At 46.3% G+C, this 27,974-nt stretch overlaps 1 protein-coding gene across 1 annotated transcript; it reads right to left on the bottom strand.

The window, feature by feature from the left end:
* Positions 1-31: 31 nt before the first annotated feature.
* Positions 32-26,274, bottom strand: LOC106983415 (zinc finger and SCAN domain-containing protein 31). The gene is made up of 5 exons (XM_053223279.1): positions 25,065-26,274; positions 24,235-24,353; positions 10,918-11,374; positions 10,642-10,789; positions 32-2,438 (listed from the first exon to the last, which is right to left on the bottom strand). The coding sequence occupies exons 3-5, from the start codon at positions 11,314-11,316 to the stop codon at positions 1,498-1,500; spliced, it is 1,488 nt and encodes a 495-aa protein (XP_053079254.1). The 5' UTR covers positions 11,317-11,374; positions 24,235-24,353; positions 25,065-26,274; the 3' UTR covers positions 32-1,497.
* Positions 26,275-27,974: the final 1,700 nt, after the last annotated feature.

The raw sequence follows: 27,974 nt of genomic DNA, 5'->3' as shown, positions 1-27,974 counted from the left end.
CCCTTATTCGTAGCTTTTTCTTCCCACTCTCCCATTTGGGCCTCATCCTCTCCCCACTCTCCCATTTGGGCCTCATTCCACGGCCTTGCCGTCCCTGTGGCTTCAGATCTTGAGCTTCTCTCCCTCAGCTGCACCTCTGCTTTGGGCCCTGAGCCTGTTCACTCCAACATTAGTGTTGACTCCCATCAGCATGCTGTTTTCATCTCACAGGAAGAACTAGTCTCCACAGGTCTGGTTAGAAGCCATCACAGTTGACTTTCAATAAGTACCTGTACATTCTGTCTAAGGAAAATTTTACCGTGGCTTTCCTCTTCCTTCGGGTGCTCAAGTATACATTTTAAAATTTATTTATTTAAGTAGGCTTCATGCCCAGCGCAGTGCCCAAGAAGGGGCTTGAACTCCCTACCCTGAGATCAAGACCTGAGCGGAGATCAGGAGTCAGATGTCTAACTGACTAAGCCACCCAGGTGCTCCTTAAATCTTTTATAGTAAATCTTCAAGCTTTTGTTAGCAGAAAGCCTTTTCTTCAGAGAAAATCTTCTTGGGGGCCAGCGCCTAAAGCTAAAGTGCAGTGTTTTGGTGGCAAGGTGGTCCTGAGAAGCCCGGAGAGCAGGGCAGGGCTCACACAGGTAGGGGGAGCAGGGGGTGGTCAGGGAGCACAGGTCGCTGTGTGGTAGTGGACTGTGTCCATCCGCAGTGGGTGATAATCTGCTCCAGTCAACTCCTGCCTCGTGGGAAGGTGGCATCTAGTATTGCCACATCATGCGTTTTTGTAAGAGAATCTGGAAAGTCAGATTCGATGTGAAATCTCCAGATTTTTAAAAGTTGAAATAATTTCATGTTATCACAAAACATATTATGTGGGAAAAACGCACATGCAGGCCAAATACAGCGCCCTGGCCTGTTTGACATCTCTGGTGGAAGATATGAAAGGTCACCGGATGTGTGTGATCAACCCTCCTGCTCCATCCCATGGAACCTTCCTACCCACCCAAACGTTTATCCCAAATTACAAAGTGGTTTTTGTATTTATGTTTTTAGTGTAGACAACCGATAGGCTGAGGTCTTTTATCAAGCTAACCAAAAATTCAGGATTTTTAAAAATGTAAATCAAGTAACTCTCAACTCACACTTCAGACAAGATCATCACTCCAACTCCAAAAAAACAGGGAGGAAAGGAGGCAGGGGAGGGAATAGCAGCATCTCTACCACCCTGGGGACATATCTAACGGATTATAGAGATCTCCTGAGCCCCTGCTTCGAGGAGGAAAGTCTGAGGATGTGGAACGAGCCCCTCCAAGATCCCAGGTCATCAGACGACATGCTTGTTTGGCAAGCTGTCAAGTGATTGCCTCTTTCAGCCTCCAGAAGTATTTTCAAATGACAGCGGAAACCGCAATGGTGATCACAGAATTCCCTACTTCTCCATCACGGAGACGTCCCTATCTGGCGTTCTGCAGGAAAGTGCGGATGGATAATTCTGCACCATTGCTGACATCACCAGGGCTTCTCTACAATGTGGATTCGCTGATGTACCAGGAGGTGCGAGCTCCGCCGGAAAGCTTTCCCGCACACGTCACACTCATAGGGCTTCTCCCCAGTGTGGATCCTTCGATGTCCCAGAAGATGGGAGCTATAACTGAACGCCTTCCCGCACACGTCACACTCATAGGGCCTCTCTCCACTGTGGATTCGCTGGTGCCCAACCAGGGCTGAGCTGTGACTGAAGGCCTTTCCACACTCATCACATTCATAGGGCTTCTCCCCACTGTGGATCCTGTGGTGATGGAAGAGGCCTGAGCTCTGGCTGAAGCTTTTCCCACACTCGCTGCACTGGTACGGCTTCTCCCCAGTGTGCACGCGCTGGTGCTGAATCAGGTGCGAGCTCAGACAGAAAGCCTTTCCACAGACGTGACACTGGTAGGGCTTCTCTCCCGTGTGGGTCCTCTGGTGCCGAACGAGGCCGGAGCTGTAGTGAAAGGCTTTCCCACACTCACCGCACTGGAAAGGTTTTTCTCCAGTGTGGGTCCTTTGATGCTGAACAAGGTGTGAACTGTAATAAAAGGCTTTTCCACACTCATCACACGGATACAGTTTTAATCGGTTATGTATTCTCTGATGGTCAATAAGTTGGGAACTCTGGATGAAGGTTTTGCCGCACACGTTACACGAATAGGGTCTGTCTCCAGTGTGGATTCTCTTATGTCTAATGAGGCTTGAGTTTTGAGTGAATCTTCTCCCACACTCGTCACACTTATATCTTCTCTCGGTTGAAGAATTTCTCCGATATCTCTTTGTCTGTCCTTCATGTTCTTGGGTTTCTTCACAATGAGGGACTTTTCCGTTGATTTGGCCGGGTGACTTTTTTGGAGACTCTGTATCTATGGTAATCTCCTGCTTTTGAATCGATCCTCCTTTCTCAATTCCGATGACGTCATCTGAAACAAAAGGAGAGATTTCAAACATCACTGAAACATACAGGAAGTAAAATTAAACACATCTACTACAAGTACACAGCTTAACTATACCAACACAATTGTTCCACACCATCTGAGGAAGACAGTGGGGGAAGGCAAAGGAAGAGGGACCAGCAGTGGCTGCACTGGCCAGGCATGGCTTGTGCAGACGGAGATGGCCAGTGGGGCGTAAGTCAACAACAGGAGAGGATCTGAGAGGACAGTGGGTTCCGAGGGAAGGCCAAAGTGGGGTCGAGATGGACGAAGGCACAGGGCTGTGAGAGGAGGAAAGCTGCCAGGGGGCCGGTGCTGATGTGGAGCTGAGAAGCAGCTCCATGCAGGAGGCCCTGAAGGCCCCTGGAGTACTGAAAAATGAGGGGTCAGAGCACAGAAAAGTATCCTATTTCCAAATACGCAGAACAAGCATGTCTGGACATATGGGGCACAATAGGATATTATCATGTGGGGACAGACAGAAACTGATGTGGCCCCAAAGACATGACTACTCTTCTTGCAAAGAAAAACCTGGGAGTCTGCCCTGATGAACATGGATGAAAAAATCCTCAAAAGATATTAGCCAACCGGATCCAACAATACATTAAAAAAAGTATTCACCATGACCAAGCGGGATTTATACCTGGGATGCAGGGCTGGTTCAATATCCTCAAAGCAATTAACGTGACTCATCACATCAATAAAAGAAAGGACAAGAACCATATGATCCTCTCAATACATGCAGAGAAAGCATTTGACAAAACACAGCATCCTTTCTGGATAAAAACCCTCAAGAAAGTAGGGATAGAAGGATCATACCTCGAGATCATAAAAACCATATATGAAGGACCCAACGTTAATATCATCCAAATGGGGAAAAACTGAGAGCTCTCCCCTAAGGTCAGGAACAAGACAGGGATGTCCACTCTCGCCACTGTTATTCAACATAGTATTGGGAGTCTTCGCCTCTGCAATCAGACAACACAAAGAAATAAAACGCATCCAAATCGGCCAGGAGGAGGTCAAACTTTCACTCTTCGCAGATGACATGATACTCTCTATGGAAAACCCAAAAGATTCCACCAAAAACTGCAAGAACTGATTCATGAATTCAGCAAAGTTGCAGAATATAAAATCAATGCACAGAAATCGGTTGCATTCCTATACATCGACAATGAAGTGACAGAAAGAGAAATCAAGGAATCGATCCCATTTACATTTGCACCAAAAACCATAAAATACCTAAGAATAAATCTAACCAAACAGGTGAAAAATCTATACACTGAAAACTATAGAAAGCTGATGAAAGAAATTGAAGAAGACACAAGGAAATGGAAAAAGATTCCATGCTCCTGGATAGGAAGAACAAATATTGTTAAAATGTCGACACTACCCAAAGCAATCTACATATTCAACATGATCCCTATCAAAGTAACACCAGCATTCTTCACAGAGCTAGAACAAATAATCCTAAAATTTGTATGGAACCAGAAAAGACCCCGAATAGCCAAAGCGATCTTGAAAAATAAAACCAAAGCAGGAAGCATCATAATCCCAGACTTCAAGCTCTACTACAAAGCTGTAATCATCAAGACAGGATGGTACTGGCACAAGAACAGACACTCAGATCAGTGGAATAGAATAGAGAACCCAGAAATGGACCCACAAATGTATGGGCAACTAATCTTTGACAAAGCAGGAAAGACTATCCAATGGAATAAAGACAGTCTCTTCAGCAAGTGGTGCTGGGAAAACTGGACAGCGACATGCAGAAGAATGAATCTGGACCACTTTCTTACACCATACACAAAAATAAACTCAAAGTGGATGAAAGACCTCAATGTAAGACAGGAAGCCATCAAAATCCTCGAGGAGAAAGCAGGCAAAACCTCTTGGATCTTGGCCACAGCAAATTCTTACTCGACATGTCTCCAGAGGCAAGAGAAACAAAAGCAAAAATGAACTATTGGGACCTCATCAAAATAAAAAGCTTCTGCACAGCGAAGGAAACAATCAGTAAAACTAAAAGGCAACCGACAGAATGGGAGAAGATATTTGCAAATGACATACCAGATAAAGAGTTAGTATACAAAATCTATAAAGAACTCATCAAACTCAACACCCAAAAAGCAAATAATCCAGTGAAGAAAAGGGCAAAAGACATGAATAGCCGCTTTTCCAAAGAAGACATCCAGATGGCCAACCGACACATGAAAAAATGCTCAACATCACTCATCATCAGGGAAATACAAATCAAAACCACAATGAGATACCACCTGACACCTGTCAGCATGGCTCACATTAACAACTCAGGCAACAACAGATGTTGGCGAGGATGCGGAGAAAGAATATCTTTTGCACTGTTGATCGGATTGTAAACTGGTGCAGCCACTCTGGAAAACAGTATAGAGGTTACTCAAAATATTAAAAATAGAACTATCCTAAGACCCAGCAATTGCACTACTAGGTATTCATCCAAGGGATACAGGTGTGCTGTTTCAAAGGGACACATGCATTCCAATGTTTACAGCAGCACTATCAACAACAGCCAAAGTATGGAAAGAGCCCAAATGTCCTTCGATGGATGAATGGATAAAGAAAATGTGGTATGTATATACAATGGAGTATTACTCGGCAATCAAAAAGAATGAAATCTTGCCATTGATGACTACGTGGATGGAACTGGAGGGTATTATGCTAAGTGAAATTAGTCAGAGAAAGACAAAATCATATGACTTCACTCATATGAGGACTTTAAGAGACAAATCAGATGAACATAAGGGAAGGGAAATAAAAATAATATAAAAACGGGAGGGGGACAAAACAAAAGAGACTCATAAATATGGAGAACAAACTGAGGGTTGCTGGAGGGGTTGTGGGGGGGGGGTGGGCTAAATGGGTAAGGGGCATTAAGGAACTTACTGAAATCATTGCTTCACTATATACTAACTAATTTGGATGTAAATTTAAAAAAAATAAAAAATGAAGTTAAATTAAAAAAAACAAAACAAAAAGAAAACCCAAAAACCTGGGAGTCTGTCAATCCTGAAGCTCCGCTCTGTGGGTCATTTGAGACGCCCCAGGTAAACAGTCACCAACACAGAGATGGGTCTTTTAACAGACCTAGACTCTCCCACCGTCCTGACCCAGGGAAGGCATGCTCCCATAACTGCCCTGCCTGTGTCTCCTACAGACGTGCCTCGAGCAGCATCCCAATGACCACACTCCTCCAGGGTGGGAGATGTGGCCACTTCCTCAGTGGTTGACAGTTTCTGGAAAACAGTGAGACTGTCCCACTCAAGGCAGATTCTCTGTGAAAGTAACCCCAGTTTAGGACCCAGAGTGAAGGGCAGACCTAACCCTAGGCAGAGGCACTGGCCAAATGTGCCCAAATGGGTCAGCTAAGGAGACTCTGGGAGCAGGGTGGGAAGGAGCCAAAGTCTAACAGTAGATGTGAGATCTCTCACTGGCCCCCTGCTGAGGAGGGTGACAGCCGTCATGGGGGTCAGGGCATCCACGTATGAAGGGCAAAAACCCAGAGATGAGGTGGAGCAGAGAAGCAAGCTGCCCAGAGTGATAGGAGCCTTTTCCCGGGCCTCCTTTTAGGACCAGGGCCTGCGATCATTACTCACCAGACCACCCTGCCACACGGGTGACAAAACAAAAATCTCATGTCACTGGTTATATGTGGTTATCGTAAAGTTTTGGGGCACTTTAAAACCTTATGTTACATCTACCTTAGATACATCTGTGTGCAGAATTCAAAGGAAAATTACACAAAGTACACATTTATGCAAGAACATGGTCTTTTAAAGCCATAAGCAAATATAAAATGTACTCTAGATGAGATCTAAAACATCACTGCACATATAATAGAACTGAAATTCATAGCAGCATGAGAAGAAAACTTATGGGTTATTATTAAAAAGCATAGCATAGGTGGGGCACCTGAGTGGCTCAGTCGGTTAAGCATCTAATTTCAGCTCAGGTCATGATCTCACAGTTCATGAGTTTGAGTCCTGCATCGGGCTCTGTGCTGACAGCTCAGAGCCTGGAACCTGCTTTGGATTCTGTGTCTCCCTCTCTCTCTGCCCCACCCCTGCTTACGTTCTCTTTCTGTCTCTCAAAAAAGAATAAACGCCAAAACAAAAAAAGAAGGAAAAGAAAAAGCATAGTACAGAAACATAATTTCTAACCCACTAAAAAAGGTTGGGGAAAATGGTGTGCTTTTTAGTCAGGACAACACAGCGACTTCACACTTCAGCTTCACATACATGGAGTGATAAAAATAAAAATTACTCTAAAACAAGTCTGTGCTAAAAAGACAAGACAAACATCTCTGTGGACCAGAAAGGGAACAAAACCACAGAATGGTAGCTACAATTGAAGCCGTGGGCCAGGTTCTAGCTCACAGCTCATGCCAGAGTCTGGGTGGGACACAGACACACACACAAGCACGTGGACAGCACGGCGACCAACAACCCTGTGGGGACACCTGCGATGACACTGATGGGCTGTGTTTCCCCGCATGGCACTGGAGCCCCGGTTCTGGGGTGGGAGTGGGGCACAGGTAATGAGAGAATTGCTAAGGAAGGGGAGAGCGTGAAGCAGATCGGAAGGAACTCAAAATGGACCCAGACATGAAAATTGCAAAACGTGAATGCAATGCTCGGAAAGATGATTAACAGAGTCATCACTTGGAACATGAATTCAACCCAGATGAAATTATTCTCATCGAAAGTCCTGAAAAGATTAAAGATCCCTAAAACAGATAACTGATGTCATAGTATCCCCATCACATAAACACAGAGTTAGGAAATAAAATCAGCAAAAATGGAACAAGAGTAGACAGTATAAAAACTGGATAGAGATTTTAAAAGTGGATAAACCAGAGTCCGAGAGAAGAAACTGGAACATAACAGGACTCCCCTGGGATGTACCACAGAGACAAAGACATAATATATGTGAAACAGCAGTTAAGCAAAATGAACAGATGATAAATAGGTCCTAACCAGTGTGTTCTGGGAGTTCCAGAAGAAAATACGTAAGGAATAAAACAAAAACAAAAACCCACATTATTTAAAGAACTGATAGCGGAGAATTTTCCAGAACTGAAGAAAAACAAGGGTCCTTAGAGCAACAGGGCATTTATGGGCAAAGGAAGATGAGTAAAAATAAAACCCTAACAGGACACACTTTTCAGTGACACTTCATCTTATACAGGTTAAGAGTAAATGTAAACACTACTAATAAGAAAAGATGGAATTCCTAAAAATGTTACAAAAGCATTCAGACTGACAGGAGCCTTTCACTAGCAAATTACAGCAGTTAGAAGAGTAGCTGCTGTACCAGCAGTACCTTCAAAACCTGAGGAAAAAACCCGTCATTCCGAATTTTACTCTAGCTAAACTGGGGTTAGAAAGGGAGGGCCAAACTAGGGTGTTTTCAGACAAGCAAAGACTAAGCCTACACACAAAGCGCCTGAAGTAGTTATTAAAGAACGAACTTCAGGAAGACCGAACCCACAGGAAAGGTGTACGAGGGAATGTTGCCTCGATAGCTGATACGTCAGGAAATCTCATAAACTTCCTATGAAAAAAACTGATTTCGCATTTTATTTTTAAAGTTGACTTTTGTTTATTTTGGAGATAGAGGGTGAGTGGCGGGAGGGGCAGAGAGAGAGGGAGGCAGATTCCCAAGCAGGCTTGATGTGGGGCTGGAACTCAGCAACCGTGAGATGATGACCCGAGTCGAAATCAAGACTTGGCCGTTTAACCGACTGAGCCACCCAGGTGCCCCTGATTTCACATTTTAAAACGACACTGGTTTTGGGGTGCCTGGGTGGCTCAGTCGGTTAAATGTCCGACTTCATTTCGGCTCAGGTCATGATCTCACGGTTCACGAGTTCAAGCCCTGTGTCAGGGCCGGCACTGACAGTGTGGAGCCTGCTGGAGATTCTCTCACTCTCTGCCCCTCCCCCACGCTCTCTCTTTCTCTCAAAATCAATAAGCAAACACTAAAAACAAGTCACGTGCTCTCAATGTATAATTAATCCCATGGGAGGTTTTCCAACGTGGTCTAAGGGATGTACACCGATACTGACTTTGTTGCTATCAGACTTCTTTACAGAAACTTAAAGACATGGTTTATTCAAGAAACTGTGCTCCTTAGCAGAACTTAGAATTCAGGTGGCTACAGCCATTTACTTTCCAGGAGCTGTGTGATCAGACGGCCCACACTATCCCAACATCTACAGTGGCTGTACTGAAGTGTGCAGTTTTGTATTGTTTTAAAAATTATTCTGACTTCACATGCCATTTGTAGATTGTACGTACCACACTTAGAGTTTAAATTACCAAATTTTGAAACTGCCCAAGGACTTAAAAGTTCTGAATATCGAACTTTAATTTCCCCACAGAATAAAACCTAAACTCATCTGTTGAGTATATAAGCCCTTCGTGATCCACTGGGTTCTTGACTTCAGCTGGCTACACATGTAAATCACCTGGAGGGTTGTAAAAAAAAAAAAAAGTCCATGCTCGGGCCTCACCGCAGTCCAACTGAAAGCCAATTTCTGAGGGTGGGGCCCAGGCACTTATATATTTTTAAAGTCATCCAGATGCACAGTGAAGGTTAAAAATGTCTCTGCCTACCTTTTCAGTTTCATTTCCTATACTTTCCATCTTCCTCATTTTTATACCCCAACAGTACTCAGGAATTAAGAACACGGGTCCTGGAGACAGACTATATTTAAATCACACATCTGCCATTTACTGGCATGATAGTCTGGTGTCATTTTAGGATACAAGCTGCTGGCCCTTCCTACCCAAAAGTCTCCAAGAGCAGCAGTGATCCGCAGGCCTGAATCATTAATCGTAATGATCAGCTTATATCTTCAAGAAAAGGACAGGCTCTGTTCAGTTTAGAAGAATTTGTTACACATATGGGTAAGATGCCCATTAATTGGCTAATACAATAAAGTTTTGACCTTCACACAGCAAGCTTCAGTTCTTTAGGAAAACCCTAGGCCAAACACCTTAATTTGGAAAACATGAATTTCATACACTCCTACCTATATGTAAGAAGTACCCTGCATCCTTTAAAAGTCTTCCCTCAGCATAACAAAGAAGACAACAACAGAGAAAGCGTAACTCATGTTGTGTAGACACTATTTCTAACAATGACACTCCATTTTCCCTTGGGAAGAGCGGGCGTCACTTCCACCCATCAGATGTACGAATGCTCCAACTCTGAACCCTGGATTCCTTGTTCCAGCCGGGAGAGGAGTGAGAGCAACTCCGTTGTCTTTCCAGCACCTCCCAGGGCTTTAGGACAAGTGACCTCTCTTCATCCCTCCCTTCCTTCCATCACCATTCAAAACTGTCCTACTTTTGGCCCTCACAATGTTGACTTAAGCTACAGCAAGTCTTCAAAGTGGTCTTTCTTCTCCTTCTCCAATCCGGCTAATGTCCAGCTTACGCAGCACCTGTTAGTTCCTAATCAAAAACCAAGAAAGAGAGCAAGCGGGCGAGGAATACACAATTTCTCAGGCTCTCACTTTGTTCTGACCACCTTGTTGGCACTGCTCCTCTCAGCCAAGGAGCGGATCTCTGATCCTGTGTTATCCCTCTGCTTGGACTTCATCGCTCACCTTTACTGAGCATTTCCTAGGGCTGGGATTCTCGCAGGACCCAGAGGTGGGTCTTACACACAGTAAAGTTAAAGATGTATGGACTCCTTACCTGGTCCCACACAGCCCTGTGTTCTGGCCCCTGACGGCCTTCTCTCTGCTCTTCTGTCTCTTCATGTTCCAGTCACTCTGGCCTTCTTTCAAACCCATTTCTTTCCCACTTGGTTTTGCACATGCTGTTAAGTCTGCCTTACTTTTCCGTCTATGACTAGTTTCTACTTTTAGGATTTAGCTCCCATATAACTTCCTCAAAAAGGCTTTCTCTACCTTCTTCCCCCATATGCAGTCTGTTATGGTACATTCATTTGTGTGTTTATTTAATGCCTCTGTCACCAGACTATTGTAAGATCCGTGAAAGCCAGAATCACGTCTGCTTTGTTCACTATACCTACCGCCTTGCATGGTGCCCAGCACGTAATAAGTATTCGACATGTATTTATTGAATGATGAATGATTCTAAGGTCTCCAGGGGAGCCATATGCCCCAAGTGTCAACACTAACCACAGTCCTGTTGGTGTTGAGGGTCCCGAGATTCACCCTTAAGCTGGATCTCCATGGGTTGAGGCTGTAGATATGTTGCTTCCTGAGCTGGATCCAGGGGCACCGATGTCTCAGAAAGCACTTCCTGTGCACAGGTCTGGGTTGAAACCTGAGAACAAGCAGGCTCGTCTGGGCATCTGAAGGGCCCACAGTGTGCATGATCCCAAGAGCCCACAAAGGATCAGCCTGACGCCCGCGCCCAACCATCCCCGCACTGAGCACAGGCCCTTTTTCTACCTGCTGGCCTGGTTCATCCAGTTCCTTCTCCAGATCCTCCAGCACAGCCACGGCCTGCTCCCCGCTCTCCGGGTGATGCTCCCGCACCCAGGCCTGGAGCTCCTCGGGCAGGATGGTCAGGAACTGCTCCAGCACCACCAAGTCCAACATCTGCTCCTTGGTGCGTATCTCAGGCCTTAACCACTCACAGCAGAACACCCAGAGCTGGCTCAAGGCCTCACGGGGCCCAGGGGTCTCCTTGTAGCAGAACTGTCGGAAGCGCTGGCGGAATACCTCCTGGTGGTTTGGGCTGCTCCACTGTGGGCCAGTCGCCTGAACCTTGGCAGGCCATTTTTTGTTGTTTACTCCGAAGAGTCCCTCTGACTCCTCAGGAGGCCGTGGAAGGAGTACTCCAGCCATTCCAGCTCCGATGGTCGGTGGGGGGGGCAACAAGTGTGTTACCTTTCAGGACACACTCCTGAGGTTACAAAAACCACTGTTAAGAAGACAGACACACATAGACACACATGCACACACACACACACACACGCTCATTGATTAAATACATGACTCACTAAGTCTAAAGTTTCTGTTCAGAAGAGAAAGAAGGCTCCACCCAAAATTAAAGAGAATTGAAAAAATGTTTAAAATAATTCAAACCTTTTTCCAAACATAAGGAATGTTTGTCAAACAGCATTTTTGATAATACTGAGAATATTGTTGGATCTCTGCTTTCCAAAAATAACGCCAAAATAATTGGTAATACCAAACTGAATTTATTGCTGTGAGTGCTAGCACTACCTTGGCAGAGTCTTAGTAAATCTCCCAGGGAGGAAGGCAAAGTCAGGATTTTTATGAGGTTTCGGGAATGTAAGGCACATCTCCTGAGGCAGGATAAAGACTGGGCAAGGATCATGACACGACAGTTTAGAGGTGGATACAACAAGGTGAAAGTTTTGAGTTGAGGGTTTCAAAAAGTCTGGATCTTTTCCATTGAAAGCTGAGAGTCTGATACTCATTTAAGTGGATTTTTTGAGGGGTCATTTCTTGAAGTAAATACTATTATTTGCGACTTTATCTTATAGGGCAAGAATTTCCTGGAATAGTAATGTCATGTTGATAAAGACAGTGGAATGAAAGTGTCACATCTAGTGAAGACAAATGAAAGTAAAATCACCTTAACGCAGGCAGTAGGCTGTGTGGGTGCAGATGGCTTGTTTTCCACGTGGTGGCAGGGCCTGTGCGTTTAAGCGAACGTGGACTAATTCACGGGCACGGTGGGCCGTGGTGAAGGACCTGGGCTTGAATCCTGTCGTGTTCTCCTATGCGTATGGCTTAATCTCTCTAAACCTGTATTTTGCCCTCTGTAAACACATCTTACCTTTTTTTTAACGTATTATTTTGGAATACTTCTAAAGAAAATTTCCCAAAATGGAACAGAAAAGTCCCTGCACCTTCACCCAGCTTCCCCTAGTTAACATCTTACACAACCACGGCCCGGTAACAACAGGACAACGTGGGTAGGGTGGTTTGGAGCGCGTGCGGCCGGCAGCAACTCGGAGCCTGGCCCCCGGTGAGTCCTCGGTGAGGGCCGCAGTCCCGGCGGTGAGCTGGTCCTCTCGGGAGCCCCGCCCCGCGCAGCCCCGCCCCGCTCTCTGGGCACAGGGCTCAGGCCCACAAGGAGGCCGTCTGTCGCCTGCCGAACACCTGCCCTACTGGGCATCCTTTACACCCCTCCCACCTCCCCCGCCCTAACGATGGATTTTGGGGGTTCTCCGTTGTAGGGATCATTCAGAATAAAGGACACAGGGACTTCTAGGAGTTGACACCTTCCGAAGAGGAAGATCCCGCGGGGAGCTGAGCAGCCGGACCGCAAACACCTTTCCCGTCACCCGGCCGCCCGGCCCCGCCGGCACCGCGTCCACGAGCAACCGCAGCGGTCCCCTCAGGCCAGGGTGGTCCTCACAGACCCTGCCGGGCAGGGGGACTCTTCCCTACCCCCCCCTTGCCGACCTGGGAGTCCCCGGTCGCGGTACGGCGCTCTCCGGACGCGAGTCTTAACCGGGCCGGGGGAAGGCGGCCGTGCCGCCGGCAGATGTGCGCCCGCGAATCCCACCCGGCCGGCGTCGCTTCCGGCGGCCCCCGACCGTCCGCGCACGCCTGCGGCGGCGGCGACCACTCCCGACGCTGAGGCGGGGAGCAGGAGAGCCGGGATGTTGCGGGGCCGGAACGTGAGGGGGCGGGGCGCCGGGACGTGAGGGGCGGGGCGCCGGGGCGCGAGGGGGCGGGACGTGAGGTGCCGGTGCATGAAGGGGCGGGGCGCCGGGAGGTGACGGAGTGGATCCTGGAGGCAGGACGCGGCCTTCTGGCACTTGCAGGGGCGGGGAGCCGGCAGCCCGCCCGGGAGGTTGGGGCCTGTGGGAATTTGCTTCGTGACCCTCCCGGTGTTAAGGGGATCGAGCGCCGCCGCCTCGCCCTCCCGGGAGCCTGCCTCCCCGGCCGCGTCCTCTGCTCTCCGAGCCGAGTGCTGTGAACGTTGACACACCTCCCAGGCAGACACTTGGCTCAGCAGCAGGACGGCCGTCGGAGGGGAAGCTGAGGGGCTTCCTCAGCGTGCGGAGCGCTGTGGTGCGTCTTGTTCGCGGCGTGGGGACCTGCTCGAGCCGCCCGGTGTGGCCTGCACGCGAGGGACTCCGCTCCGCGCTGGGTTCCCTACCGTGTGGCCGCGCTCGGTGCCGCACAGCCGGAGACCCCTGTGCTCGCGTTAAAGAGACGTGATTTCTGGACTTACTGTACGTACTGACATTTCAAGATAAAACCGCTACAGGGCCCTTTGAAGTGTGTTGGGTAGAACTGAATGCCCAGACGGTGTAGTGTTGCTGCGAGCTGCTCAGTACCAGTTATGTACCAGGAAGACAGGGTTACACGAGGGCTCTCGGCCTAAGCTTGGTCGGCCCAGTGCTCAACAGCTTCTGGTAGGGGGTCGGAATCCCGAGTTCTCCGACTATTAGTTAAACTAAACTCACTGCCTCTACACACCGGAGGTGATAGTACTTCATACCGCATTGCTTTTACAACTCTTAGTAACTTGACGTTTTTATACGGACTGCAGTAAAAATCGCTTAGGAACTGAATTTCTTACCTCTAGGTAAGAATCCTTACTGCCCTGTTCTAGGCAGTGAGCTCCTTGAGGCTATGCTCATTTTTGTGTTACTGAGCTTCTGCAGAAGGGGAGTTCATTTGTTCCAGGGGTTTTAACCCCTGGGTGACTGGTACAGAGAATGAATGACACAGACACTACAAAAGGGTTAAGAAAATCGGAATCCCAGGCAGAAAACAGGGTGCTGGAAAAATTTAACAGATGTTGGGCTGCAGCTAATACAAAAAGCTTCCACTTTGGAGGTTAAGTTGGTGGGTGGAGTGGGAGGCAGAGAAGCACCTAGGTGCTTTTGCTAAAGGACTAGCAGAGAACCTGCCTAAAAGGGAACAAATGAATAGGACTTCAGTGTTGAGCAGGCAAACATAGATGATCTGTGACAAAGCAGTCGCTCTTGTAAGAACTGAGATATATTGAAAACATGGTTATGACTGAACTGAAGACTGATGGCATTAACAGGGGGGCTGGTGTTGAGGGTATTCCAGAGCTTGAGATGTGTGAGAATGAGCACCTGCCCTGGTGGGGAAAGAGGTTAGAGAAGGAAAGCACATCTCCTCTGGCTTTCTCTCTCAGCAATTCTAAATCCTCTGTGCCTGAGCCAGTTGCTGCAAGACAGAGAACCGTTACCTGGGATTTGATTGCTTTTCTTTGATTTTGCTTTCTTCCTTTTAAATTCTGTTCTCTTTCTTATCCGGTACCCAGTCTGTCCTCACCAAAGACTTTCTCTTCCTAGGGCAGAAGTATTATTTCTGGAAGATTATCAGCATCTAGATGACAGGGATATATCTTAATCTTCCTTTTTATTATCTGCTGAGTTTGTATGCAAATGCTTAACAAATAGGTTTTTAGTTGGTTGGTTGATATTAAAGCCTGAAAAATTTGAGGACATTGTGGAGGGAAAAGGTAGGAAAAGCTATCTGTATAGCTTTACAAAAGCATTACCTAAGCCTGAGAACAAGATTTTATTTTGTGGTGTTGTAATGAAGTCTTATACAAAACTAGGGTATGTGACAATTGTATCTGGGAAATGTTAAGTTTTCTCTGCATTAGGAATTCTCCCAAAAGATTCAGAAGAATATTTCCGAACCACAGATCCATTCAAGATCATGATGGCTAAGGAGTTAAAGGGGTTAGTAACCTTGACCCCTAAGATACAGTCTCCAAAAGCCAACTAACCCCTATTAATAAAACAAGGGGGCCAGACTAGGGTGCAAGAATCCTGGCAACAATGGAGTAAGTCTATTGACCAGAACTTTTGCCAGTGTGCTAGGTAGTAATGTTAGTGGGAAATGAATGCCTGGGCCCCTGAGTCAACTCCAGGAACTTTGCTGTTAGTGGCTGTAGTTCAAGATACACATTAAGGAGCAGATTCTAAAGGTGCTGCTGCTTAAGTAGTTCTTGACCATCCTGTCCAAAGAGCTCCAAGCCTGTGTGCACAAGAAGCATCCACAGTGTGGAGGAAATGGGTGTACTAGGAAGTTTTAGGGAAGGAGTTTGACGTTCTAGACACTGGATAAGAAAAGAGCTATAATCTGGGTAGGACAGTTGAAGATGGTGGTGAGGGAACAAGGGTGCAAAACTGGAATGAGTAGATCATTACTGAGCTAAAACCTCTGTGGTTCCAAGTCTGTCTCTTACTCTTTGCTATCTGCTTTCCTGTACTTGGGCTTCAGGTTCCTGGGTCTGCTGTTCTGTGTCCCTTGGTTACACTACTTGTGATGTATTTTCTGAAGTTCTATTTCCAGTTCCCAGTGGGGTTCCCTCACAAGCTCAACTGGATCCAATTTTCTCCAGGTCCTACCTTATTGCCTTAGACAGGAAATGTCTTTTAAAGAGAATAGTGGACCACAAGTCTTAGAGTTTCCAACTCTGGCTTATGGAAAGCCAACTATGCCACGAATCTCAGAGATTCAGTGTGCTACCAGAAAGGGATAAGAGCAGAATTCACCTTTGGCCAGAGCATCTCTCCAGAGTACTTCTGACACCCATTTTTTATTTGTCTAAGGTGTAGTCAGGAAGTAAAACAATGGATACTTTTATTCTGGCCTGGGGTGGTCAGTGAAGGTTTCATGGGAGACATTGAACTTTAAATGGACAGTGGGTGGGCCTTAGAACAGGGAAGGAGAATCATCTAGGGAGCAAGAACTTAGAAAATTAGTGATCTGTGTGTGTCCTCCATAAAACTTACTAAAATGTAACTGAAACAACACTTAAGTAAACTCCTCAGCCTTAATGAGACTTATTGAATCAGCAGAGAATAGTAATAGCTTATTGAAATGTGGAAACTGGACTCTCTCACTGGCTTAATAACTTCTCACACTCCAGTGTTAAGGTATTTGTGACTCTGTTAAATGAGAAATGGAGACATGGATGCTTGAAATCCCTTGTGCTGACTTGAAATGTTGAGGATCTCCTGTATTTAGTACATTCCCAAATCACTGTAGATCTGGCTCTATCCCCCTTAGTAACAACTCTGACCATGGCTTGTTTCGGCACCATCTTCAGTACTGAATGAAACTTTCCCCTGGTTTTTATTTAACTGTTCATTCTTCTTTTCTCAGATTTCTATTGGAGCATATTATTATTTTAAAAATTTATTTATTGATTTTTTTAAATTTAAATTCAAGTTAGTTAACATACAGTGTAGTCTTGCCTTCAGGAATAGAAGTCAGTGATTCATCTCTTACATATGATACCCAATGCTCACCCCAAAAATGCCCTCCTTAATGCCCATCACCCATTTAACCCATCCCCCAACACTCTTCCTCCAGCAATCCTGTTTGTTCTCTGTATTTAAGAGTCTCTTATGGTTTGCCTCCTTCTGTTTTTATCTTATTTTTCCTTCCCTTCTCCTATGTTCATCTGTTGTGTTTCTCAGATTCCACGAGTGAAATCATGATATTTGTCTTTCTCTTATTTCGCATAGAATACCCTCTAGCTCCATCCACGCTGTTGCAAATGCAAGACTTCATTCTTTTTCATCGCCTGGTAGTATTCCATTGTGTATATATATACACCACATCTTCTTTATCCATTCATCAGTTGATGGGCATTTGGGCTCTTTCCATAATTTGGCTATTGTTGATAATGCTGCTATAAACATTGGGGTGCATGTTTCCCTCTGAACCAGCACTCCTGTATCCTTTGGATAAATAACTATAGTACAACTGCTGGGTCGTAGGGTAGTTCTAGTTTTAATCTTTTGAGGAACCTCCATTCTGTTTTCCAGGGTGGCTGCACCAGTTTGCATTCCCACCAATAGTGCAAAAGGGTTCCCCTTTCTCCACATCCTCACCAACACCTATTGTTTCCTGAGTTGTTAATTTTAGCCATTCTGATGGGTGTGAGGTGATATCTCATTTTTGTTTTGATTTGTATTTCCCTGATGATGGGTGATGTTGAGCATTTTTTCATGTGTCAGTTGGCCATCTGGATGTCTTCTTTGGGAAATTGTCTATTCATGTCTTCTGCCCATTTCCTCACTGGACTAGGTTTTTCGGGTGTTGAGTTTGGTAAGTTCTTTAAAGTTTATTTATTTTGAGAGAGAGAGAGAGAGAGAGAGAGCGAGAGAGAGCGCGCATGTGTGCGCTAGCATGAGTAAGGGAGGGACAGAGAGGGAGACAGAATCCCTAGCAGGCTCTACACTGTCAGTGTGGAGCCCAATGTGGCTCTTGAACTCATGAACCTTGAGATCATGACCTGAGCTGAAACCAAGAGCCAGATGCTTAACCAACTGAGCCACCTAGGTGACCCTATTGGAGCATGTTATTATCAATGGCTGTTGTCCCCACTTTTTCCAGTTCATGGTCTCTCCCTCCTCAGTCCCTCTAATAATGTTTCACTGATTCTTGGTGATGGATTTACTCTAACACTTCATAGCTCTCGTTAATTCTCTCCTATTTGTGTTCATTCAACTTCCAATTCCACATTTTCCTTTGATTCTCTTCTCATTCTTTTCTCATCCTTATAATGGGTAGAATAATCTAGTAAAGAAATAGGATTTGGGGTCAGAATATCTGGTACTGGGGTCTGTGACTTAGCAGATATTTTAGGGACAATGCACCAGCAGACAATGCTCTTTATTCTTTCTGTAAAGATTCCTAGTGTGGTCATTTCCTCTCCATGTTTATTGCTATGTAACAAATTACCCCAAAATGTACCATCTTAACACAAACCCCTGATTTCTGTGGGTCAGGAATTTGAAGGGGCTTAGCAGAATGTTCTGGTTCAGGGTATTCTCAAGAGGTGAGGATTCTCAAAGGGTATTCTCAAAAGGTGCCTAGATGGCTCAGTTGGTTGAGCGTCTGACTTTGGCTTAGGTCGTGATCTCATTGTTCGTGAGTCTGAGCCCTGCATGGGGCTCACTGCTGTCAGCATGGAGCCCGCTTTGGATCCTGGGATCCTCTGTCTCCCTCTCTCTTACCCACTCACCTTTTCTCTCAAAAATAAATAAACATTAAAAAAAAAAGAGGTAGCAGTCAAGATGTTGGCTGGGCTGCAGTTATCTGAAGAAATCTAAGGATTTGCTTTCAAGTTGCTTCCCTCACATGACTATTGGCAGGATGTCTCAGTTCTTTAACATGTGGACCTCTCCATGGGGTTGCCCGAGTGTCCTCACAGTATGGCAGCTGGTTTCTCCCAAAATGAGTGATCTAAGAGAAAGACCAAGGAGGCTGCAGTGCCTCCTATGATCTAGTTTCATACCGCCACTTCCACCATATTGTGATTTTTTGGACGTATGTCCCTAGATTCAGTCAAGACTCAAGGGGAGGGAAATTAGGCTCCATCTTTCAGATGGAGTTGTGCGAAAGAATTTGTGGTTATATTCTAAATCACTGCAGGTGAGTTTCTTAACCTCTATGAACTTCTGTTTCTTCACCTCTAAATGAGGGACGAAAATAAGATCTACCTTAGAGGAATGAATTATGAGGTGAAATGAAGATATCTTTCAAAAGTGCTTTATATATGGTATAACTCTTTAATGCTCTCATAATTTTACTGCCATTACTGCCAAAAATCTGTTGTTCTCATCTGTGTCCTGGATCTCTGCTGTGTGTTATCTCCCATAAACTGACCCGGTTACCTGTGCTTGATTTAGGTTAACCCATGGTACCCAGTCTGAGACATGATTAAATCATCCTTTGCTCTTTCCCTTAGGTGTCTCTCTCAGATAATAAGTTCTGTCTGTGCAATCTTTTTACTTTAGGTGACAGAAATAGTACCAATAAGAAGTTTGCTCTAAAGAAGCAAATATTTAGAGAAATACATCCACATAGGCAGTACCAGCTAAATAATCTGCAGGGCTAGTGCAAAATGAAAATGTGAGGCCCCTTGTTCAAAAAGCAGGAAAAACATATTGTTAAAGATATTAAATATAAAACCTTTTTGTCTTTCACCATCTGCTGTCTTGTAACTCACCAGTTGTGTTTTTTTTAATTTAATTTTATTTAAAGTAAACAAAAATTAAAATTTTGAGTTTTGCTGTTCACCTTAATATTGTACAATGTCAGTTTTATTTAGTTTTTAAATTTTCATTTCATTTCATCTCATTTCATTTTGGCTCCATGGCCAACATGGGGCTTAAACTCACTGACCCCAAGATTTAAGAGATGTGGGGCACCTAGCTGGTTCAGTCAGTAGAGCATGTGACTCTTGATCTCAGGGTCGTGGGTTTGAGCCCCACATTGGGGGTAGAGATTACTTAAAAAAAAGTCCCGTGCTCTACCAACAGAGCCAGCCAGGCCCCTCCACCCTCCACCCTCCACCCTCCACCCTCCACCCTCCACCCTCCACCCTCCACCCTCCACCCTCCACCCTCCACCCTCCACCCTCCACCCCGGTACAATGCCAGTTTTATTTTTTATTTTATTTTATTTTTTTAACGTTTATTAATTTTTGGGACAGAGAGAGACAGAGCATGAACGGGGGAGGGGCAGAGAGAGAGGGAGACACAGAATTGGAAACAGGCTCCAGAGCCCGACGCGGGGCTCGAACTCACAGACCGTGAGATCGTGACTTGAGCTGAAGTCGGAGGCTTAACCGACTGAGCCACCCAGGCACCCCACAATGCCAGTTTTAAATGCAAGTATAAAAGCATCTGGAATTATCAAATCGCACACAATTAATATCTTGTAGCTCCTATGTGCATATGTATTTCAGATCTGTAGTAACACCGTACAAAGGTGACTCCTCGCTTCCTTACAGGCACACATTCTACCAGAACTCTACCTTTAGCTTTGTTTGTTTATTTTATTTTTAAAATTTTTTTTAACGTTTATTTATTTCTGAGACACAGACAGGGCATGAATGGGGGAGGGTCAGAGAGAGAGAGACACAGAATCTGAAACAGGCTCCAGGCTCTGAGCTGTCAGCACAGAGCCCGACGCGGGGCTCGAACTCACGGACCGCGAGACCATGACCTGAGCCAAAGTCGGATGCTTAACCTACCGAGCCACCCAGGTGCCCCATTGTTTGTTTATTTTTGAGAGACACAGAGTGTGAGTGGGGGAGGGGCAGAGAGAGGAGGCACAGAATCTGAAGCAGGTTCCAGGCTCTGAGCTGTCAGCAAAGAGCCCAGTGTGGGGCTCAAAGTCACAAACCCTGAGATTATGACCTGAGCTGAAGTTGGAGGCTTAACTGACTGAGCCCTCCAGGGATCCCTCTACCTTTAGCTTTTGATGAGTAAGGAGGAAGAAAAAGAAAGGGTCATCGGGTTGCTCTCTTCCCTTTTGCTTCCTGCCATCATTTGTAGTAAGCGGCTGCCTAGCCCAGGGAAGTAACACAAATAAGAACGCGGTGGGGTTTCTTGTTCCTGTTTCTTAGACCCTGCCATTTGCCAGCATTCTGAATTATAAACAAATTATGGTTCCAGCAAGAAAGTATGGTCTCACCTGTCCGTCAGCACCCCAGCTACTCAGCTGCACATGTAACAGCTTACTTTGTAAATGTAGGGGCAAAGTTTCCCTCCTTCTACAGACGTTCTTTGGCTAGTCTAATAATTAAATTGACATAAGATAGACAAACAGGAGAAAAACTTAATTATTGTATGTAGGAATCCCAAAGATGAGACCCCTGGGCAATTGAGGTTTATGTGCCATCCCGAGTCAAGGAATGGGCCAGGGACCTGGGACTTCAAAGGGTAGGAGGGTAATTCACAGGGCACTAAGAGCAGATGTTGGTAATCAGACGTTTGCCGTGGCATGCAGTTAAGTCTTTCAGATGAAAAAGTTATGTCTGGTAATAGCTCCTTTTCTGGTACAGGCCCCCTATCTAAATTATCTTAGGTAGTTAATGGAGAGGTAAATGATTTTCCTGGTCTTCTAGGTCTTGATTGCCTTTGGCTCAAAAAAATCCACATGCCAAGTGGTCCACTTTGGGGCAGCCTATTCTGCTCCCCTTCGTAGTTACTTTGAATCTCACTAACTCCCATGAATCATGGGTCCACTGGAATTTTGTGTTCTTGGGGGATTACAAACGCTACACCTGAATGGGAAGGCAAGACATATGCTCTGCGTAGGTGTATGCATTATTGTTCTGCTTTACTTATAGAACATGAGTTCAAAGATAAAATTTAGAATCTCAAGACTGTGACAACATAGCATATGAAACCAAGCTAAGGACTTTCCGTAAGTAGGACCCTTCTGAGTGCTAGGGCCCTGTGTGACTGCATAGGTATCACACCTTTGAAGCAAGCACTGCATATCTAGGAGACTCCATGGGGAGACTTACAGGGAAGGCAGTTGTGAAGAAGTCTTCCAACATACAGGTGATAAATGTAGGAGAAATTTCTCCTGGAACACAGGACAAAAACCTTGTAACTATGCTGAGTGTGAGAAAGCCTTTATTCAGCTTTCCCCCCTTTCTGAACATCAGAGAACCCACTTGGGGAAGAAACTGTATCACTGCAGTAAGTGGGAGAAAACCTTTATTCAATGCTTTCATCTTGCTGGTCACTTGAAAATCCATGCTAGAGTGAAGCCCTATAAATGTAAAAAATGTAGGGCATGTGGGTGGCTCAGTCCGTTCAGCATTCAACTCTGGATTTTGGCTTAGGTCATGATCTCAAGGTTTGCGAGTTTGAGCCCTATGTTGGGCTTTGTGCTGACAGCGGAGGCCTGCTTGGGATTCTCTCTCTCTTTCTCTCTCTTTGCCCCTCCCCGATCACTCTCTCTCTCAAAAATAAATAAACTTAAAAAGAAATGTAAAGACGGGTGCCTGGGTAGTTCAGTTGGTTTCAGCTCAGGTCATCATCTCGCAGTTCATGAATTTGAGCCCCACGTTGGGCTCAGTACTGACAGCTCAGAGCCTGGAGCCTGCTTCAGATTCTGTGTCTCCTCTCTCTCTGCCCCTCCCCTGCTCATGCTCTGTCTCTCAAAAAAAAAAAATAATAATGTTAAAAAGAAATGTAAAGAATATGAGAAAGCTTCCAGTGCAAGCACTGGCCTTATTCAGTATTAGAGAAACCCTATGAATGTAATAAATGTGGGAGAGCTTTTCAGGTGAGTTCAGCTCTGGTAACGTCTCAGACTACCCCTGTGCATAAGAAGCTCTAATAATGGGCTATATATTCAGGCAATTTCATTAAGAATTCAGGTCTCTTTCAACAGATAATATGTTTGGAAAAGGACGCTACGGAAAGAAGCATGAGAAAAGCTTCAAGGTCTTTTCCTCTTGACATGGCAATTTTTCCCAATGTCAGACCCTTGTATGGAGATAAATAACTAGTAGTGCAATTGCTGGTAGTTCTATTTTTAATTTTTTGAGGAACTTCCATACTGTTTTCCAGAGTGACTGCGCCAATTTACATTCCCTCCAACAGTGCATGAGGATTCTCTTTTCTCCACATCCTCACCAACACTTACTATTTCTTGTCTTTTTTTTTTTTTCCTTGTCCTTTTGACACGAGTCATTCTCACTGGCATGAGGTAATATCCCATTGTGGTTTTGACTTGCAATTCTCTGATAATTTGTATCTCTTGGTCATCTGTATTTCTTCTTTGGAAAAATGTATGTTTACCTCCTCGGCCTGTGTTTTATTTTTTAAGGTAGGCTCTGTGCCCAATGTGGGGCTTGAACTTAAGACCCTGAGATCAACAGTCACATGCTCTACCAACTGAGTCAGCCAGGCACCCCATCTGCGTTTTAATATTTTCTCCCATTCTGTAGGTACAGAATTATGGGATGAAGTGGGCAAGGAAAGAGACAAATAGAGCGACAATCAAAGAGAGTTGGATTGAATAATGAGAGTAACAATGGGTGTCAAAAGTAGATGATGATGAAAATAAGCAGTAAGTTTGGGGATCGCAGTTGAAAGTGACAAAGAAAAATAATTTGTTTTATTTTTTTCTTTAAAGTTTATTTACTTATTGGCAGGGTGGGGGGAGCAGGTGCACACAAGCAGCGGAGGGGCAGAGAGAAAGTGACAGAGAATCCCCTCACTGACTGTGCAGAGCCCAATGCAGGGCTTGAACTCACAAACTGTGAGATCATGACCTGAGCCGAATTTGGACACTACCAACTGAGCCACCTAGGTGCCCTGAAAAATTTGTTTTTAATTGATGGTCAGGATAAATTCAAATGTACTAGAGGGAACAGGGCCAATAAGGAGATAATACTAAAAAGAGAAATCTAAGATATTTTAGAATCTTTTTTAACTAAAGACAGCAGGGACCAAGGGAAAAACCAAACAAACAGGGTTTGATGAGTCTGAAAGATGAGGCAGATGATGTAGCTGCCATTGCAGGGAACAGAAAAGAAGTACAAAATGGCTTCAAAGGATGTGGGAAATTCAGAAAAGGTCATTTTAATACAAACGAGTGAGTTCTGCTTTACAGAGCAAGTACTAAATGTACAGTAGAGGTTAGGCTATGATTACATATGATGAAAACATAAATAGCTTTAAGTAAAGATAAACTTTATGAGAGCAGCCTGAAAAGGTTGTTCAATGAGGTTAGGAATGCTGTACAGCTTCCTCACGAGTCAGATAATAGGGACGACAGCGTTATGTTATTCCGTATCACGTCCTCTGCTAGTGCTGCCCAAGCTGCAATGCTGTACTTGAGAGGACAGATATTCAGTTGGATTCAGCACCGTGTTTGTCTCAGGTGTTCCGAATGCTTTTCAACCTAGATAGCTGGCACCGCTTTCAGCCACCCTCTCTCAAGATGGATCCTGACGCTTACCTTGTTCATGAATAGCCTGGAAGTCTACATGTTTCTTGGCCTAGAATAGCTGGTGGCTTCTGTGCTGCCTGGTGAGGAAATTCTGAACACACTCCTAGTCCACCTGTCCTGGCTACAACCTGGAAACAATTAAGATATGGTTGGGTTTGTGAAAGACTCAATGAGTGAACCAGAATTAATACCTGATTATAAAGACACCTCAGGGAACAACTCTCTAGGCACAGAATAGAGAAAATTGCACACACAGTCTGTTCCACCTTCAAGAAGCCAGAGAAGATCAGGGGCCTGGGTGGCTCAGTTGGTTAAGAGTCCAACTTCGGCTCAGGTCATGATCTCCCCGGTTCGTGCATTTGAGTCCTCTTGTGGAGCTCTGTGCTGACCAGCCTGGAGCCTGCTTCGGATTCTGTGTCCCCACGCCCTACCCACTCGGGCTGTCTCGAAAAAATGAATAAACGTTGAAAGAAAGGAAGGAAGGAAGGAAGGGAGAAAGAAAGGAAGAAAGAAAAGAAAGAAGGAAAGAAAGAAACCAGGAAGAAAGAAAGAAAGAGAAAGAAAGAAAGAAAGAAAGAAAGAAAGAAAGAAAAAGAAAGAGAAAGAAAGAAAGAAAGAAAGAAAGAAAGAAAGAAAGAAAGAAAGAAAGAAATGAAAGAAAGAAATGAAAGAAGGAAGGAAAGGAAGAAAGAAACCAGAAAGGATCAAGGTAAGTAACGCAGGCACCAGTACATGTAGCCTGGTCGAGGGGGCCTGAAGCTCCGCAACGCTGCTCCCATGGCTGTACGGATGCTTGTCTCCCTGGCTGGCTATTCATTTATTTAATCACGCCTGCCGACCTGTTTCGTGGAGCTCTCTCTGCAAAGCCCCCACGGGATCGCCGCCTCCTCCCTGCTGTCTGGCTGATGCTCTAACACCCGGGCCTGGAGCTCCGCGGGCAGGATGGTCAGGCTCTGCTCCTCGGCGGGACATCCGCCACTGCCGCCAGAGGTCCTAGAGTTGGGGCGGAGGCCTCCCAGGGTGCAGGCGTCCCCAGGTAACAGAAACGCCCAAAGTCAGGAGCAGCAGTGGCTACGTCCTGGTTGTTGGGGGTTCTTCCGGCACAGCACACATTCTTGGCTCCAAGCGCGGTCCTGCTCTTTCAGGGTCGGGAGCCACGGCTGCAGCCACTACGGGCTGTCACCGAGTCAACACGTATTACGGCACAGGCTGGAGTATGTGGGAGACTGGCTTTGGGGGTGTTTTTCGGGCTACTCCTGAGGCAAGACGAGTCATTAACGTACACAAATGCGAAAGGCTGCTGAAGGCTTTACTGGGGTTAAAGCTGACCCATCATCTGGAAACCCACCGAGTGAAGCACGGAAATACGAATTCCGAAGGAAAACGGGCGATGCCGGTGAATTCTGACGTCAAACCTGTAATGCGGAGAGAACGTGAAGCTTGACGACAGACGGACTGAAATGAAAATAGCAAACCGAGCACGCTGGGCTCTTCCAGTTCAAGCAAATGCGCGGGTGAGACTTCAGGTCACGACCAGAAAACGACCACACCGAGCGCGGGTCTGAGTGCCCGTGAGGACACGCTCCAGGGCCGCCCCGGGAGCCGCAGCCTCGCACAGCCGGCGCCAGAGGGGAGGCGACACCGGCAGAGGGCGTCCTCGCTCCCTCCCGGGCCTGCCGGGGCGGCGCACCTGCTGCTCCCAAACCGGCGTCTTCCCGGCGCCGCCGCCTTCATCTCGGAACTCCGTTCCTAAACCTCGGCAGCAGCCGGAGAGACGTGAGACCCGGGCGCTGCGGACATCGGCCGGGGCCGCCGGGCCGGCCCTCGGGGAGCGCACCGGCCTCACAACCACCACACCATCCGGCCGGAAGCGGCGTAGCCACCGAGGGCGGAAGCCGCCGGCTTCCGGCCTCTCTGGGAGACGCTCCTCTCGGTGGTGGCTTCGTGCGGCCGGAGGAAACCTCGCGCGGCCCCGAGGGTCGCAGCCCCCCTCTCGGCCTCTCTGGGACACGTTCCTCTCGGTGGTGGCCTCGCGCGGCCCCGAGGGGCGGTGCCGCGAATTTGAGGGGCTTGTGGTCGTTGTCCTTCTGGAAGGTTGAAGATGCTCGCGCCCCTGTCCCCTACTTTAAAGCTTCGGGTGCCCGTCCCGTGGCCATACTGTCAGTCACGTGATCAAGGTTAGGGGCTGAGACCGAGCCCACGCAACGGCGCGTGTGTTTGCGCCCCGGTTCCCGCACGCCGGGAGCTTTGGGGCAGGACGCTCCCCGGCTCGGTTTCCTCCAGCCCGGAGCGGGGGAGAGGTACAGCGCTTGTCACGCCGTGGGCTGCGGTACGCAGCGCCTGCAGAAAAGAAACTCTGCGTTCAGTAGTCAAAACACCCCCAGTACAGGTATTGGGTTACTGAGATCCCATCAGGACATTTCTAATTCAAGGTAATTGAGAAACAAATGCTAAGTCATTTGTTATGAAGCCTATTTATTCGTGGAAGATTTTGTACATTAGATTATCATAATTCTACAAAGGACGTGTTTTGCTAGAGTTTTCACATAAAGACCTCATGCATGCAATGGGATGTTAAAGCCTTATATCGTTTTTATCCCATTAGGGAAAATGTGCCTCGTCAAGCAGGTAAAAGAAATCTAGCCAGATTTGCCTTAGTGTCCTGAAATTACTGGTGGAGTTCCTACTTGTTGGATTCTTGTCTCCACTCTGTGATGCCAACTCTCTCTACCCGGTCTTTTCTGGAGAGAAGAGCAGCCAGTGCGGATTCCCTCAGCCCTCTTCCACAATTGTCAGTAGCCGGAGACCCTCCTTGTGTCAAGAGAGCTGCCCAGAACTGCAGTCTTGGTACGTTCACCCCAGGGAGGTGCCCTGACAACCCCCCCCCCCCCACGCATATGGGGCAGGAAGATCCTAGGTATGTTACTGTCTCCTCCAAACTCAAGTTTCAGTTCAATTTGACCACCTTTCCCTACCCCAGCTCCTGCCCAATTTATTTCTCCTCTCCTGTCTTGTTTGAATCTCTGGATTCTGGCCTCTTGCCTTGGAGGCTCTCCTGGTTTACCTCCTGGCAAGACCTCTGGACACAGATTTTGGTCTACAGATTGTAATGCTACCATTGTGTAGGTCCTCTTGTTTGGCATGACTTTCTTTCCTTTTTTTTTATTGTTTATTTTTTATTTTGAGAGAGAAAAGCGCAAGTGGGGCAGGGGCAAAGAGGGAGAGAGAGAATACCAAGCAGGCTCCACACTGCCATCACAGAGCCCGACGTGGGGCTTGAACTCACAAACTGAGATGATGACCCAAGCCAAAACGAAGACTGTCTCCTAACCAACTGACCCACCCAGGTGCCCCTGGCATGACTAATTCAGTTTTGTTGTGCCTTTATTTAAAGGAATGTTCTGAAAGCGTTGTTGTGTATTGCTCAGGCTATTTCCACTTCAGGGCTTAGCCCACCTCCTCTTGTGGCGGATCATTAACTAGTGTTGATGATCAGCCTCTTTACCTGAATCTTCTCCCCTCCACGCAGTAATCACGGTTACTTCCCAACAGAGTCCCTTTTTCCTCCACCCCCACTGCCACAGACTAACCTACTTATCAGCCTCCAAATTCTGCCCTTCTGGTTTGACTTTTGCAGTCAGTGGGGGAAGAGGCAAATCCTGTTTCACAGAAAGCACACACACAGTAAAGATCATATGCAGGACAGCAAATCAGAGAACGAGAGAAAAGAGACACTGGTCTTTCAGTCA

Source organism: Acinonyx jubatus, chromosome B2 (assembly GCF_027475565.1).
Source record: "Acinonyx jubatus isolate Ajub_Pintada_27869175 chromosome B2, VMU_Ajub_asm_v1.0, whole genome shotgun sequence".
In the NCBI taxonomy this organism is placed as follows: Eukaryota; Metazoa; Chordata; class Mammalia; order Carnivora; family Felidae; genus Acinonyx; species Acinonyx jubatus.
This window is presented reverse-complemented; position numbering and strand designations above follow the sequence as displayed.